Source organism: Podarcis pityusensis, assembly GCF_964106645.2.
Source record: "Podarcis pityusensis genome assembly, chromosome: 7".
Lineage (NCBI taxonomy): Eukaryota > Metazoa > Chordata > Lepidosauria > Squamata > Lacertidae > Podarcis > Podarcis pityusensis.
Genome location: NC_138031.1, coordinates 47,664,833 through 47,679,985, shown reverse-complemented (window position 1 = coordinate 47,679,985; position 15,153 = coordinate 47,664,833). Strand labels below are relative to the sequence as shown.

The following is a 15,153-nucleotide window of genomic DNA, read 5'->3' as shown; positions in this document are numbered from 1 at the left end:
CTCATAGTCCAAATATGTGTGTTTGTTTCCTATGAGAACATAGCTTCATTAATGTTTTTTCGTTTATTTAGATCACTTTCAGCAGAAGTAGTAATCGTGTTTGTTTGTTTTTAAAAAAGGTCTCTTACATTAGCAAAAATATTGCATAGTTTTACATTTTCTGAAAGAAAAGGACTGACTTCAGGGAAAATGTCAAAGCTAAGACAGATAACAGCCGAAACAATTTTAGAAACACTGAACAAGGTCAGATAATCAGCACTGTGACTAAAATAAATAAATATACAGCTGCTGGGAAATCTGATGGATGCTTGCTCATTGAAATTACAAACGAGTAGCCACCTTGAGAGTAAGTGTGTGTCTAATTCAAAAAATTGTTTCAGCTGGCCACAGCTGCCTTGAGCATTCTTGCATCAATAGAAAAGAGAAATCTAAATCCTCATGACACATACATAAATCCAGGAAATCTTTCGTACCACTCCATCACAAGTTAGGGGGTGCAGTTCTTTCATGTCAAAACATTAACCAGTCACTTGTGATATCTCAAGCAATATTGCACTTCTTAAGCTATTGCTTTTCGTGATACGATACCAACACTATTGTGGCCTTCTCAGACTTAGTGCTCATTAGAATCACAAAATATGCAGGGGTATATATTTTGGTGTAATAGCTGCTTAGTATTTTGAAGGTGGACTCTGTGAATCTTAAAAAACACACCATGTGATTCCCCACCACTGCTCCTTCTGCCATTGGCTGGTGGAGCTGGCACTCTGTAGTCCTGGTCACAGGTGCTGCTGTGGTGATTTCAAGGAAGTCAGACAAATGAGCAGAAATTTTGCATCCTTAAGAGTTTTGTGCCCGGGGGAACAGCCCCTGTGGGCCCCCCGCGATACACCACTGTTTACATACAAGATGAGAAAGCACTTGCAATCAGCACAGGTGTCTTGTTTTGTGATCTAGGCCACTGAGGAATCTGGTAGCAAGTGGAAGTCAAACACTTGGAAGGATATTGAAGGAAACAAATTGCAAAAAAATAGTCTAAGAATTGTAATCATTTCATTCTTTACAGTAGATCTGCACAGCCAACTGCTTAATCCAAAATAACCATTTATCAGCTTTGTACGATGAGCATTTAAGGGTCTTCCAAGCCCTTTGAAATTGGACATGGAGCATGTTGTCCAGCTTACAATGTCTTCACTGCCCAACATCCCCGTTTTCAGAGATATCTGGCAGAGCTGATGCAGTTTTTCCTATCTGTCAGTCTCTCCTCTTCTCCCACCCTATTAGACACACAGGGACATCTGAGAGTTTCTCAGCAGGCAAATTGCTTGAGAGAGTAAAAGATCTGTGTGCTCTTGCTATTGAACACAATGAGAGAGGGGCTCTTGATACTGAATTCAATTAAAAAAGTAGTGAAACAAAAAGAGAAATAAAGATTGAAGAAAGTAAGTGAGGGATTTCAGAGATGGGATGCAAGATACCTTTGGGGCAATGCAAGAAAAAGAGAGGGGGGAAAGGGAGGGGATTGGCACGCTGGAGTCAGCAAAAGGAGGCAAGTTAGGAGTCACAGCCTTACAGGATGGGAAAGAGAGGAATAGCAGAGAGACTTGTGATTAGGAAAGTAGAAAAGGAAATAAGGAAACAGTGCAGGGAGGCCTCTAAGGTAAGGAGACATGAAATAAACCATTTCACTCTATTTTTGAGAAAAGACCAACAAAAGAAACATAGTGTAATGAGTTTGTGGGTGCTAAACCCCCTAAATTCCTGGGTCCAGTAGCTGCTAGAATTTAATTAAGGCTTGGGGTGCTAAAACTGGGAAATAGCCAGACCTGTGTGTATTATACTGTGTGCTAGACACTTCTAATCCTTTAATTAAGCCAAGTGTTAATAGCTAATTAATCCAGGCTAACTTCCTCATGAGCCTACGGGGTGAGCCATCCAGAGGACTTGGTGTGAGACAACAAATGGTTGGGACCCCTCCCTCAACTCAGAGTTACCTAGTTACAAGATAAAGCCAGAGCTTAGAGTCAGAAGCAGTGAGTTTTTAGAGTTGGCTGGGATGTGACCTGGAGGAGGGGAAATTGTAAAGGTGGCAATCTAGAGACAGAGCAATGTTTGATTTCTGTTTGAATCTGTTCATGCAGAACATTCACCAGGCTTGTTGGCTGTTGCCATTGCCCCATATTAACAGAGATTCCAACTGAAGAAATCTCCAGCACTTCTTTGGCGGCACATTGCAGAGGACTGGAGGTGGTGGACAAGCCATCACAGAAGTTAATTTGCCATCACTAATGTTGTTAAGGAAGAACCTCCAGCGGAAGAACCTGCAACAGACCCCCCAAAGACTCCCAATGGTTCCTGGAATGCAGTTTGAGCATCTCTGCCTTAGAGAACTCACCTAACAGATTCTGTATTTAGGGCTATATCCAATGCTGCACCAGTGGGTTTCTGCTAGCACAGTGAGTAGGACCTCCTTCCTCATCCAAAATCTGTTCTGGGGTCCCCTAGCCCTTCAGAGCTGATTCAGAGGGCATGTGGGGGCTGGAGGAGACGGAGAGGAAAGGGAAGCTCCACTGCACACACAGAAGTCTGCTATGCCAGGAGAGGTGCAGCACTGGAGAAGTCAATAATACAGTCCTATGATTTTTTTAAAAACAAAGCCAATGAATTTGTGTTTAAACATGCATTTGCTTGACCGGGAGTGTTAAACAGATTTCGAGGCTGCACATGTTAAAAGATGACACACATGTGCATATAGATCTGATAACATAGACTTAAAAAGTCACAGTATACAATATTTTAGCATTTGCTGAGTAACGTATTTATATCAACCTTTTAAAGGGGTACTTTTAACACTGCGAGTATTTGGAAGAGGAAAGGATCTCTTTGCTACAGTGTAGCTGGAAGTTTTGCATTAGTTCAACACACACACAAAACACAATATGAATCCACTATTAAAGAAAATATTTTATTACATCATGAAAAAGCATAATCATTCAAATTCAAACATGTTTTAAAATCTTGAATTTGTTTTTTAAGACAGCCTGTTGGTATATTTTGTTCCACGTGGGAATGATATGAAGACTAATCTTGTTTCTAAATATTGCACAGTCTGGAGAGAAAAAAAACAATGAAAATAATAACAAAACAAAATCACATGATATTGGGAATCATCTCACATTATGAAAAAAAACACCCTACTACAAAACATTTTTTTTAAAAAAAAGAAAAGAAATAAAGAAAACCCTTTTGTTTCTACAGTAGCTTTAAGTCTATAATTCTTGGAATGACCATATCCCACTGAAAACCACTTCAGTGGCAGGAAGCTTCATTTCAGCAATCCCTTGTGCAAATAAGATTAATTAAAAAATGCAGTTAAGTCTTTGATACCATGTAGACAATTGCCACATCTTTCCGTTATATCCCTGCCCCAGGGGGCAAATATGAAGAATGTTTTATATCATGAGTTTCGCCTGCAGCTCCATCTCCGCGGCCCGTTTCAGTGCAACATCCACCAGGAGCTGAAACCCACTAAAATCCTGGTTGAGGTCTGGAGGGGTCGGTGGGGGAGTGTTGAAAAGCCCACTCTGTGCATTTGTACCAGGTCCCAGCTTAGACACATCCTCGTGGTATAGATGGGAGTTGTCTGTGAAGTTGGTAGGGGAAGCCCGCTGCAGGTCATCCGGGGTCTGACCAGTGCCACCCGGTTGGCCAAAATGGAAAGGAGCATCTTTCAGTGCAGTTACGGTGGTGTGGCAAATTACTGATGGCCGAGCCAAAACGGATCCCAAGGAAGAAGATTTGCAAGTCTTGTTTGGTCCTGTGCTACCGGAGAGGAACGAGCTCTCAATCAGTGGAATGCAGTTTTTTGTGCCAATGGAGAATTCCACCGGGCTGCCGTCAGCCATCTTGGTCCCTCGTCGTGAGATGGTGAACTGATTTGGGTCCTTCCCGTCCTTCCTCAGCATGTCAGGCAAAAGCCTGCGGCGTGCATTGATAAACCAGTTGCAGACCTAAGAACACAAGCACATCTTAATGCCTACCTCCATTCATTTCCGACTCTGTGCCATTAGAGCAGTTGCAGTTAAATCTGTGACTCCCTTCAAGCAGATTCCTTAACTGCAGGACAAATGGAAGTCCAGCAGACAAGTTATGACACATCCTTGAATGAAGGCCTTTCTTTCCTTCCTGTTTCTACCAGCCCTTTCTGCTTACTAAAGAGCCTCAGGCTCTCTGAAGTCTGCTTAGCCTAAACCAATAGGCTTAGTTTTTTAGCTCTGTACACATGTTAACCTGTTACTCATTGTTCATTGCATTTGGGTTAATTAACAACAGGAAAATGTTTCCCTGTGAAAGAGAAACTCCTCCCAAAAACAGTTACTGATTTGCCCTGTTCAACTAACTGTGTCAACAGGCAAAACAGAGATTACCTCACTGAAGTTTGCCCTTGTTTGAATATCAAGCCAGTTTCCTGGGCAATAAAAGGACAGCTTAACAACCCTTTTCATGTTTGCTGGATAAGGATGGTTTCTCCTTCTGCCCAGTGCAGACAAAGGAAATTTGCTTATCGCTTACAAAGAAATGATATTCTAAGAAAGCAACAGGATGAGAGGTCAAAAGATTTATGTCTTTAGCAAGCTGGATTTATGCAGTCCCAACACACAGACACACACAATCTTTTTCAGGTGTTCTGCCCCATCACATGAAGGACACACAACCCTATATATTGTGTGTGTGTGTTGAGCAGCAAGGCCTAAAGCAGAGCTAGCATATGGGGGCGGGGGAAGGTTAGTGGGGACAGACTTGTGTGAATGTCTCCTCATATTTGGCCCTCATTGGTTCAAGCTGAATGTATGAAGAGGAGTGATGTATTGTGAAAATATGTGCAAAATTACAACACACACACACACACACACACACACACACACACATATTCCAAGGGGGCTGTATCTTTTGTGTTTTCAAAATTTCTTCTGCAGAGCTGCCAACAAAAACCCAGCATATTTTGGTCTGCATTCGAGTGTACACATTCCAGGCTACTTCCAATGGAACTTTGGACCTTGCTTCCTAGAGTCTGCAAGCTTTTATGTGTGTTAGCAAATAGAGACTCCCATAAAATACAGAAGCATAATTTCACTTTGTTCTTGCTGATACAAAGAATTGCGCACTGTCACTGACAGAACTGGGAACAGAAACCAGCCCTCTAACTTTGCATTCTTAGGTCAATCAGAGTACAGACACATGCACATTATTTGCCAGATACTTGAAAAGAGCTATTTCTATGAAAAGCTACACAGACATGTTACAAGCTTATGCTTAAAACTGCTATATTTGGAGCATTGGGGGGGGGGATGGAACTCTGCAGTTGCCACTTCCATGTCCCCACTGTCACCCTGCTCATTTTCCAGAGTCACTGTAATGTGCACTCACATCTTGCTCCTGTTTTGGAATACTACAGGGAGCTTAAAGTTACAATATATGGGTTCAGTGAGGCCATTACAGAGATACACAAATTCAGCTTGTGATGAAAACAGCCAGAGGTAATTTACAACTCTATGACAGACACCATCCATGCTGCTAGAGTGAGCCCCAAAAAACCCTGATCCAAAGCCCAAACAGAACCATCTACTCTATGTGTTTGCACTGGTTTGTAAGTAGATCCCAAATACAAAACAACACCTTTCAAAGTATCATCAGCATATGAAAATAACACATAAGCTCATGGCTATACAACCTCATCAACTAACACTATTATACAATGCAATCCTATGCCTATTTATTCAGAAGCGAGTTGCACTGAATTAAACAGGACTTGCTCCAAATTAAGTGTACTTAGGATCATAGTCTTAAAACATAATTGGAGCATCTTTAAATACCTGTAGTGTGGAGAGGTGTGTCTGTCTTGACAGTAGTGCTTTTTCTTGCTCTGAAGGATAAGCATTGAAGCGGTGCTCATAGAGCCAATCCCGAAGAATCTGCACCGATTCCTTGGGCAGGTTACCCCGCCTCCTCCTCTTGACTGAGCTTGCAGAAGAGGAAAGATCCAGAGGGACATCCATGCTGTCATCGTCCTCTGTCTCACTGCCTGATATTGCAACAGCAGCATCTATGATAAAAATGCAACAGTGAACATTGCATGACTATCTCTTCATCTTATCCATTCAGACACATTTTATCACCTGCAATTAAAGCGTGGCAATGAGCATCAGAGAGGCAACCTTAAGATATACCTCCAGTTCCTGTATTCTGGGGATATGGCACAGGTGTGCCAGTCACCTTAATAACTGTCCACATGGTCTCATACATACAGTGGCTTGCATCATTTGCCAGTACCATACCAACTATTGGCCAGCAACTGTGGGTATGCAATCCAGCAAATTTCCTTCCAAGCTAAATGCTTCATGATTAGGTAGGCAGGAAGCCAAAACCAAGATTAGATGTCAGTGATATTCCAACACTCCTTAGAAACTTCTAGCTTTTAAAAGTTTAAACATTTTCTGCTCTTCTATTCACAAACCACTTAAGACTGAGCACCTGAAATTTTCAACAGAGGCCAATGTGCCCAACTGCTCCATCAAGGATTAAATGCACAAAAGCCAGTGTGGTATTTTTCAGCCTTGACTCTGTGCTGGCATAGCAGTTGATGTACTATATTTAATGCTGGCACAGCAAATCGTAGGGATGAGCCATGGATCTACCTTCATCCAAGTTCTTGAGTTTAACTTGCTTGTGGGTGGCATCACTGTTCGTTTCATGTAGTAAATTTATAGGAAACTGCCAAAAACAACAATCACAACCCCCAATTCCCGCTGCTTCTTCACTGCCATGGAACATTCCTGCAGTGCCTGTTGACAGTGTGGGCTGTTGACTGGCTATCACGGGGAATCCACTGCCAACAGCTGGTGTAAAGCCCTGAAACGGGGACAAAAGGACAGTGAAACTGGCTGGGCCATGGTCCACTAGCTCTTAAGCCTATCTAACAGCCAGAATGGCCTGATTTTGGAGGTGGCCACAGCTAAAATTAGGCAAAATGCTACCCCTCCGCACACCTTAAGCTTTGGCCAGTACAAATAGCAGGGCTTTGGATGCAATGGTGGCACTGCTGTTCCATTCCACCCTGTTGCTCCCTTACATCAGGTATTTTCTAAACTCTGCCTTGTCCCTGATTATTTTTAACTGGAGAACCTGGGGGAGAACTTGGAATCTTCTTGCATGCAAACAACGTGCTCTACTGTGTTCCTCACCCTGCCCCAGCAGGCTTCATTCACAACAGCAATATTGTATCAATGCATTCATATACAACTATCTGGCAATACATTTACAATTCCATTTTGTACTAGAGAGAGCTAACATCTCAATTCTATAATCATATGTCTAGAAACATAACCCCACTGATTTAAGTAAAGCTTACTTTCAAGTCAATGTGCTGAACACTGCAGTAAAAAGAACATCTAAAGAAACTAGCAATACTTTGGTGGAATCTACACACATATTAAAAACTGTTCTGAAAATGCTTTTTTAAAAGTGTTTAAAAATACATTGAATTTTCCATAAGGCTCACCATTGCCATCTAGTGTCACATTGCACTTAAAATGTTTTATTTGCAGCTGTATCGCTGAGTTTAGAAGAAGGTAGTTACTACAGGTCATATAAACAAACTAGTCAGTGCAGGAAACCAAAGCTTTGGCTACATGTCTTTTATTCCCACCAGAAATTTTAGGAATCCAAGTCGTATACACTAGTTTGACAGACAAATCTTATTGAGTTTCGCCCACTGGCTGGGATAGATTCAGTCCTAAACCACATTTCACTTGCAGAAGAAAACCAGGCAGATATTAGTCAGAAACTTATACTACAAGAATACAGAATCTGTGGCCTTCCAGGTGTTGCTGGATCTCCCATCAGCCCCAGCCAGCATGGCCAGTGGTCAGGGATGCTGGGAGCTGCAGTCCAGCAACATCTGAGAGTCACATGTTCCCCCATCCCTGCTATATTCAACTCAGGGACAGTGTAATGTTACATCTGAAACTACAGATGAAGCAAAGGTAAAGCATTCCCATTGAAGAGGGCCAGATGACAGCCCTCTCTCTTCTTCCTTCACTCCCAGAGCCACAAGGGAGATAAGATTCCAGCTAAAAGCCAATGTCAGCACACAACAAGCAGCTTTAGCTGGGAACTTTCGTCACAGGCAACTGTGCATGGCGCCTTGACACGATGTCTACCAGAAACCTGGACTCTATTCCTGCAATGGAGCTGCAAGGCCAGCAGTCCACACACAGTTAAGCATGGATGGCAGGTCACCAACATGAAGGAGTCTAATCCCAACCCCACTTACCTGGGAGTAAGCCCCACTAAATTCAACAGTTGTTACTTCTGAGCAGACAAGGTTAGGATTACACTGTAACCTTCAAATTACTATACCGCCACTTCCTTTATTCCCCTCCCAGCAAAGGTTATTAAAAAATGATAGTTGTGCAGAGCATTTAGACACTCATCACTACAGAATTTCTCTCCCCCTGCCATCCACAACAGTACAGTGGTACCTCAGGTTAAGTACTTAATTCGTTCCGGAGGTCCGTTCTTAACCTGAAACTGTTCTTAACCTGAAGCACCACTTTAGCTAATGGGGCCTCCAGCTGCCACCATGCCGCCGGAGCCTGATTTCTGTTCTTATCCTGAAGCAAAGTTCTTAACCTGAAGCACTATTTCTGGGTTAATGGAGTGTGTAACCTGAAGCGTATGTAACCCGAGGTACCACTGTATAGGGTAATATGCATCGTTATTCAACAGGTGGTAACAGTGTTAGTTGCAAAGAGGGTTCAGGATGGGTATGGACTGCACAGAAAAGAAGCTCCCAAACCTAAGTCCCATCATGCATTGTCAAAGGCCATCAGGGGCCAAGCCACTAAATGCTCTACCATATCCACTGGTACGTCTGACCAAACACTCAAGTCTCCTGAAGGATCACAGCAAGGACATACAGAGCAGAGTAGCCAAGTAGAACGGTAGTTCTAGTGGAACGCCCTACAAAGGATGCCCAACTATTGTTTTAATGATAATAACAATATTGTTGCTGTTGTTATTGTTGATTTATACACTGCTTTTTGACCCAGAGGCTCCCAAAGCGGTGAACAAAATACAGACAAGTATAACAAAATGATGAAAAATGACATAAAAATCAGCTAACAACAAAGCAATGTGAGAAAGCAGGTGAACAAAACCCTCCCAAGCCAGTGGGCTAAAGAAAGTTATCACCAACCCACTATCCCCATGTTTCCCAGTAAGAGGCATGAGGACACCCTCTGTGTCATGGCTATCCCAAGCAAGAGCCACTGCAGCAGAAGCTGGAGTAGGAAACCAGAAGCTTTTCTTCTCTGGGACCACCACTTTTTCTGTTCTGGCACAGCCCTCTCGGTGTTTTCCCAGAGAACATAATGACAGTGATGTAACAGCTGCAGCTCTGCCAGGCATGGAAATGCTCAGCCTGTTGCTCCTCTGTCAAGCACAGGAGCCCAGTAGGAACAGAAATTTTTGGAACCCCAATCTTCTATGATGTGTTCCCAATGTGATGTTGCTCAACAGAATCTCAGGAGAATAATTCTAATGTATATTTTATGTAGTGGTAGCTGGTGCCCACTGAAACTGGTGGGGTGGAAGGCCAGCGGGTGGAGCTAGAGCTAACAGCCAACTAATTATTGCTTCTCCCCGCTGAGTTCTATAGTATGCAGAGAGTTCAGTGGGTCATTTGGCCATTGTCAGGCTTGCTCGGTGCTTTCCATGTTCATAGAGAATATGTACGCAACAGCAAGTGGTTCAAAGAAGCAGACAAGTCAATGGATCTACACACATTGCACAAGTATTTGCATGATGAGTCCTGCCTTGAGGTAAACAGTCATGCTAAAGTATTTTAGTCAGCTAGATCAGGACATTGCCTTAAGAGCAAAAAGGAGGGGTAGTGGAAATGTTACAAACTTGTGCTAAAAATATTCAAAAGCTAGACTTATATACTTCCAGTGCCCCTCCTCAAAAACGAAACTGAAGAGCCTGCTCTTCCCCTCCCTACCCCTCAAAAATAAAAACAAGATCCGATAAATCTCCTGACAGAACAAACAAAAAATTAAAGCAAGAACAAACCAGCAGTGCTGCCTGCCCTTTGATCTGCTTACTTATTGTGACATGTTCCCTCTGCTAAGAGGTTAATGATACAAAACAGGTTTGGGCTAAACAAGAGAAAACTGCCATGCAACTTCTCTTGGGGTAATGAGCTGATTTCAATAATGGAGCACCGGCCCTTTGAACTGCCAGGAGAAAAGTCCCCCTATTTGTGCAGGAGTTGCAGCAACAGGAAACTAGAAGTAGGCAGCAGATCTCTCCTTAGTCCAGCTGATTTCTCATTAGAGCAAAGGCCACATTGGGGCTGCCATGGCTCTGTTTACATTGCAGCATTTGTGCTGATTACAGGCTAGCTTTGGTTTTTCCTCTTGTTAGTAATCAGTCTGCGCATTTGATTTCCTGTTTTAACAGGGCACAGTTAAAAGGCATCCTTCCTAGGCTGTCTGTCTCATGTGTTAACAGTTAGTTGTTTGCTGTGTTTAAAGGTGGGGGCAACTATCTGGATACAGAAGTGTTGCCTTGTTTTAATTTAGGGTTCTAATGCAGTAAAATTTAGACTTCTTAGGTAATGAAAGTATCAGAGATACTTATGTCAAGTTCCTCAAAGTAAAAGAAAGAAAAAGCTGCAAGTATGCATGAGTAAGAAGCTTCCAGCGGTCACCCTTATTCCAGTAACTGTAGGTGTGCAGTTCTTGTTCATGTTTCTTAGATCAATAGTGGGGATTCTGAAGCCCAAATGTGGCCCTCCAAACTTCAGGACTTTCCTCAGGCCACAACCACCTCACTGACCCCACTCTGTGCCCTCGAGTGTTTTGGGCTGCCTTGAACGAACTCTTGAACTATGATAATGCTCTGACCATACTGTTCTAGATAGATCTCGGATGGGGAATCTGTGGCCCTCAAGATCTTGATTGGGGCTGATTGGAGTTGGGGTCCTACAACATCTGGAGTGTTTTTAACAGTGCTCTTTGAAAACACACACAGAGTTCACCAGGTACAAGGTATTGGGACACAACTGGCTTTTGGCACAACTTGCAGGCCTCAGTTTTGAAATTCACTCTAGATGCATGCACAGCATGACACTGTCAAAATGTATATATGCAAGATTAAATTTCTTTGGATTAACTGCACCATTTTCATCTTCCTGGCACAAAGTAACACCATATTAACGTGCATTAGACCACACACAGACCTGTACACTAGATACTGTTAATAATCTCTTTGATTTTGAATATTAGAGGAAAATAAGCCCATTTAATAATAGGCAGGGTAACGTAACGGAAGAGCTGTGCTGTGAAGAAGTATTGCAAAGGGTAGAAACCAGCTGCTTTAATAAGATTTACAAAGAGGCTTTCAAGAAGCAGGCTCTCCCTTTGCCAAGAGAACAATGTGCTAGACTGCTTTCTCCAGGAAATCTCTCTCACTGTGTGTGTTTTGTGAAGCTCTACTTGAGCCGCTGCCCATGTTCACAGGAGCAAAACATTTCCAGAAGGCACCTGCAGAACTCATTCCAGCACTGGGTTAAATCACATGTACAAGATTCAAATCATGCCTAAATGTTTAAGTAAAGAATTTTTAAACACGAAGAAAAGTCACTACTGTATACTACTGACATGAAGAAAGTACTATGTGGTATGGACTCTGCCCAAATGCAATCAAGGCGAAAACAAAGGAGGCAGCAGGCTTGCGATTGGCATAGCAATTAAAAATAGTGGCACCTGGCTAGTGTTAACATACCCAGGACAGCAAGAGAAAGAGAATTTAATGAGACACAAGGGCTGCCTATTTGTCTCCCTAACTTGTCAGAAGAAGGGAAAACACAGCTTCAACAGGCTGCTGTCAAGAGCAGCTTTTTTGACTGATGCTCTATGAACTATTGTTTTTGTTAGTTAACCAGTTCCTAGGCTTATTATTTTAACAGCCCTTTTATACAGTGTTGATCTAGATGTTTTCATATATTGCTTGGCCATTGTGTTAAAACCCAGCTTGAGGAGCTCTTTGTTTTAAATGGGGCAACAGGTTTGGTAAATAAACAAACTCACCCATACTCATAAGGCAAAGAGGGATCAAAGAGATGCTCCAATCTCTGGGCAGCTGCTCCCATTCTCCTTAGCCAGATTATTTTATTTTCACAAGGTGTGTGTAATTCTAGCCTGGCCCCCCAAAGCACTCTTTTAGAACATGGTTTATGGATATGAGATCTGATACACAGATCAGAACCATTTGTACAGAATATGCTTCCTCCCCAAATGTGCATCACCAGGTATCTCATCATTTGTGCAAGTACCACAAACAAAGGTTATGGAATAACATACATTATTCATTCCACAGCAAGGGGAGACAGACATTATAATGGTTCACATACTGAAACATACCAACTCCCTCTCCCATCCCTCCACAGACTGCATTCCTTGACTTTAATCCTCCGCCCTATGTCAGCTTGATTTTAAATCCACATATACTTCTTATGTACAAGAAATCACAAGTAGCACTCAAATTTACACAGAACCAAGTTAAGTTTTATATTTGATAAACTGGGATCAATTGCTGGGTGAAGGATGGGCTGAGAGTGAAATAAGTAAAACCAAGTATGTTAAACCTTTACTTTAACAGGAACTTCCTTCCACGTTAGGATTATAGCACAGAAAATACTTTAGGGTTTTTCAGGACAGATGATAAACTACAGACCACATGTGCCAGCTTTGTAAGCCTATCATTTGAAAATGTTGAATTACACTGTCTTTTAAAGGTCAGGCCTCTGCAAACTTCCAGCTTGCAACATGTGCTCCCAGTGCACTCAATGCACTCCTCAACTTTGAAGTCCTCCCTCTTAATCATGACATCTTTTCCTTGTTTTGCTTTTATGCCCTGCCCAAGCTCACTAGACAGCTAGGCTGTTAAACACATGACAAAATGTACAAGCATTTAATGTTGAGTTGGGTTAACAGTTAGCTTTGTATGATGCTTTATATTTAAAACACACACACACAAACAAATGGAACAGCTGCCTAGAGTGAGAAGCCAAAAGAACAATGGAAGCAGCAGCAGACAGGAAACCAGCTCACCACCACTGTGCAAATAGAGGGAGCAGAGGAATGCTCTAAAAATAACTATTCTAAGTAGTTCACTATGGAATTTTTGTCCAATAATGTTACTTATTTGTACAAACTGGGAAGCTCAAAAGCCAGGATGTATGACTTTAGCCACAGAAAGGGCAGGTCATGGTATGTAACACAGAATCCAAAGTTACCGGTAGTCAGGCAAACAAAAACTTTTGGACAGAATACAAAGTTATAAGCACAGACTTTTATCTACAGATATTCTCTTCGTTTATGGTGGGCTTATATTACCCACTTACCACGGCCTAACTGTAGCATTTGTGTGGCCTGGTTTCCTTTGTGTGTCTAGTTCTGCAGCTCCACATGAAAACTACAAACTATGGCTACAGAAGACCTCTTAAGTCCAAAACTGAAGAGTAGGTGTACATACACACACACACAAACTGCTGCAGGACTCCTGGCAAAGTGAGAGGAATGTTTGAACTATGAATGTAAAATGTGTAGTTTAAGCAAAAGCCAACTCTACAGAATGCAACACTCTTTTAAATGCTACCCTACAATTTTTAATGATGTTACTAGCATACAATATGACCAACTGCATGAAAATGAACTTTTAAATACAACATTTAAGAAGTGGTTGTTCTCTTTGAAAAAAGCAAAGTTGCCTTAGCTGCCCAATCCTATATGCCCAATAAAAAGTTAGCCTCACTGGGGCTTACTCTCAAGTAACTTAGTAAAGTACTCCAGCCTAAGGCAGTACACCTAGAGTAAACCCCACTGAGATCAATGGGGCTTACTTCCGAGTAAACATGCATAAAATTGAGCTGTTTTTTCACAAACAAAAACAGTGGCAATCCGCTGCTTAAAAGGGTAGGAGGGGAAAATCCACTCTGTCAAACGGTGTATTTATGCGAGTTACCAAGTTATTTTATCATCACAGTCTCTCTCATTCTGGGAGAAGAAAGTGTACCTAAACCTGCTTTCGTGTCTTGTATAAACACACTTTGCATCTTTTTAATAAAACCAAAAGCCCTGCACCAGAGTTTGCTTAACCGCTTTTTAAATGGCTCCACCCCCGTCTCCATGCCCCCCTCCTAGCCGAAAATCGCAAACAAAGAACGCTCCTTCGCTCCCATGCTCGAGGAAGGCTGCTGAGATTCTAAAACGTAAAAAAAAAACCGGGGGGAACGGGACCAGAAGGCACATTCTTGTTTGAGAAACTTTCAGTATTCAATGAGAGAGAAGGCAAGAAGTAAAGCAAAACAAACGGGTTTAAAAGAGAGAAGGGGGAGGGGGAAGAGAGACTAGGAGAAAACTTTGTTCGGACACAAAGCAGGCAGTTGGAACATGTTTTTGACAGGGCGCCAGCAACAGCATGGAGTTGCAGCCTCCAAGCAGACAGCTTGTGTTTTGTCTGAGCGGAAAACCCCCCTCAACGGCCATGTAAGACACGGACTGCACACCAAGTTTCTGGGGAAAAGTCCGAGCTCTTTCCCAAACCGAACTCGCGAGTTGCAAAGCAGCACCTTCGCTCCCTCGCCTTCGCCTCGCAATTGTTTAGCAACACCACGAGGAGGGCAGCGAGGCGCCTCAGAGCCCCACCAAACAAACCCACTTACTTTTTTTACTTTTCATCTTGGTGCCTGGAAACTCCTTCTGCCCAATCCTGGAAGATTCCTTCTATTTCAGAAACGGGAGAGGGGGAGCAAAGAGAAACTTGGGGGGAAATGCGGTGGTGGGAGACAAAAAAACCCCCCCACACAACTCCTCTCCGGCTAGTTGTTTCTGAGGGAGGGCGTCGAGAGGGCGGAATGGCCAGGGTCCTCCAGCCCCGGCGGGGAGCTGAGACAAGTAACTTGAGAGCGGCGCGCTCGGGCTGCTGCTGCTGCTTTCTTTGTTCTGTAACTTGTGCCTGGCGAAGTGAGGCAAGCGCAAGCAAGCGGCTGCCTTCGCCGCCACCACGAGGTGCGCCCTCCCCCACCGC

General features: G+C 42.9%; 1 protein-coding gene across 1 annotated transcript; it reads right to left on the bottom strand.

Moving 5' to 3' along the window:
• Positions 1-3,220: 3,220 nt before the first annotated feature.
• TGIF1 (TGFB induced factor homeobox 1) lies at positions 3,221-15,153 on the bottom strand. Its single transcript, XM_081013141.1, has 3 exons — positions 14,789-15,153; positions 5,874-6,103; positions 3,221-4,010 (listed from the first exon to the last, which is right to left on the bottom strand). Exons 1-3 carry the CDS (start codon positions 14,802-14,804, stop codon positions 3,453-3,455), a joined length of 804 nt encoding a protein of 267 aa, XP_080869267.1. The 5' UTR covers positions 14,805-15,153; the 3' UTR covers positions 3,221-3,452.

Excerpts from the sequence above, each read along its gene's own strand:
- TGIF1 (XM_081013141.1), bottom strand. Across the intron at positions 4,011-5,873 it reads CACACCTCTCCACACTACAG|GTCTGCAACTGGTTTATCAA; the intron begins GTATTTAAAGAT and ends TTGTGTTCTTAG.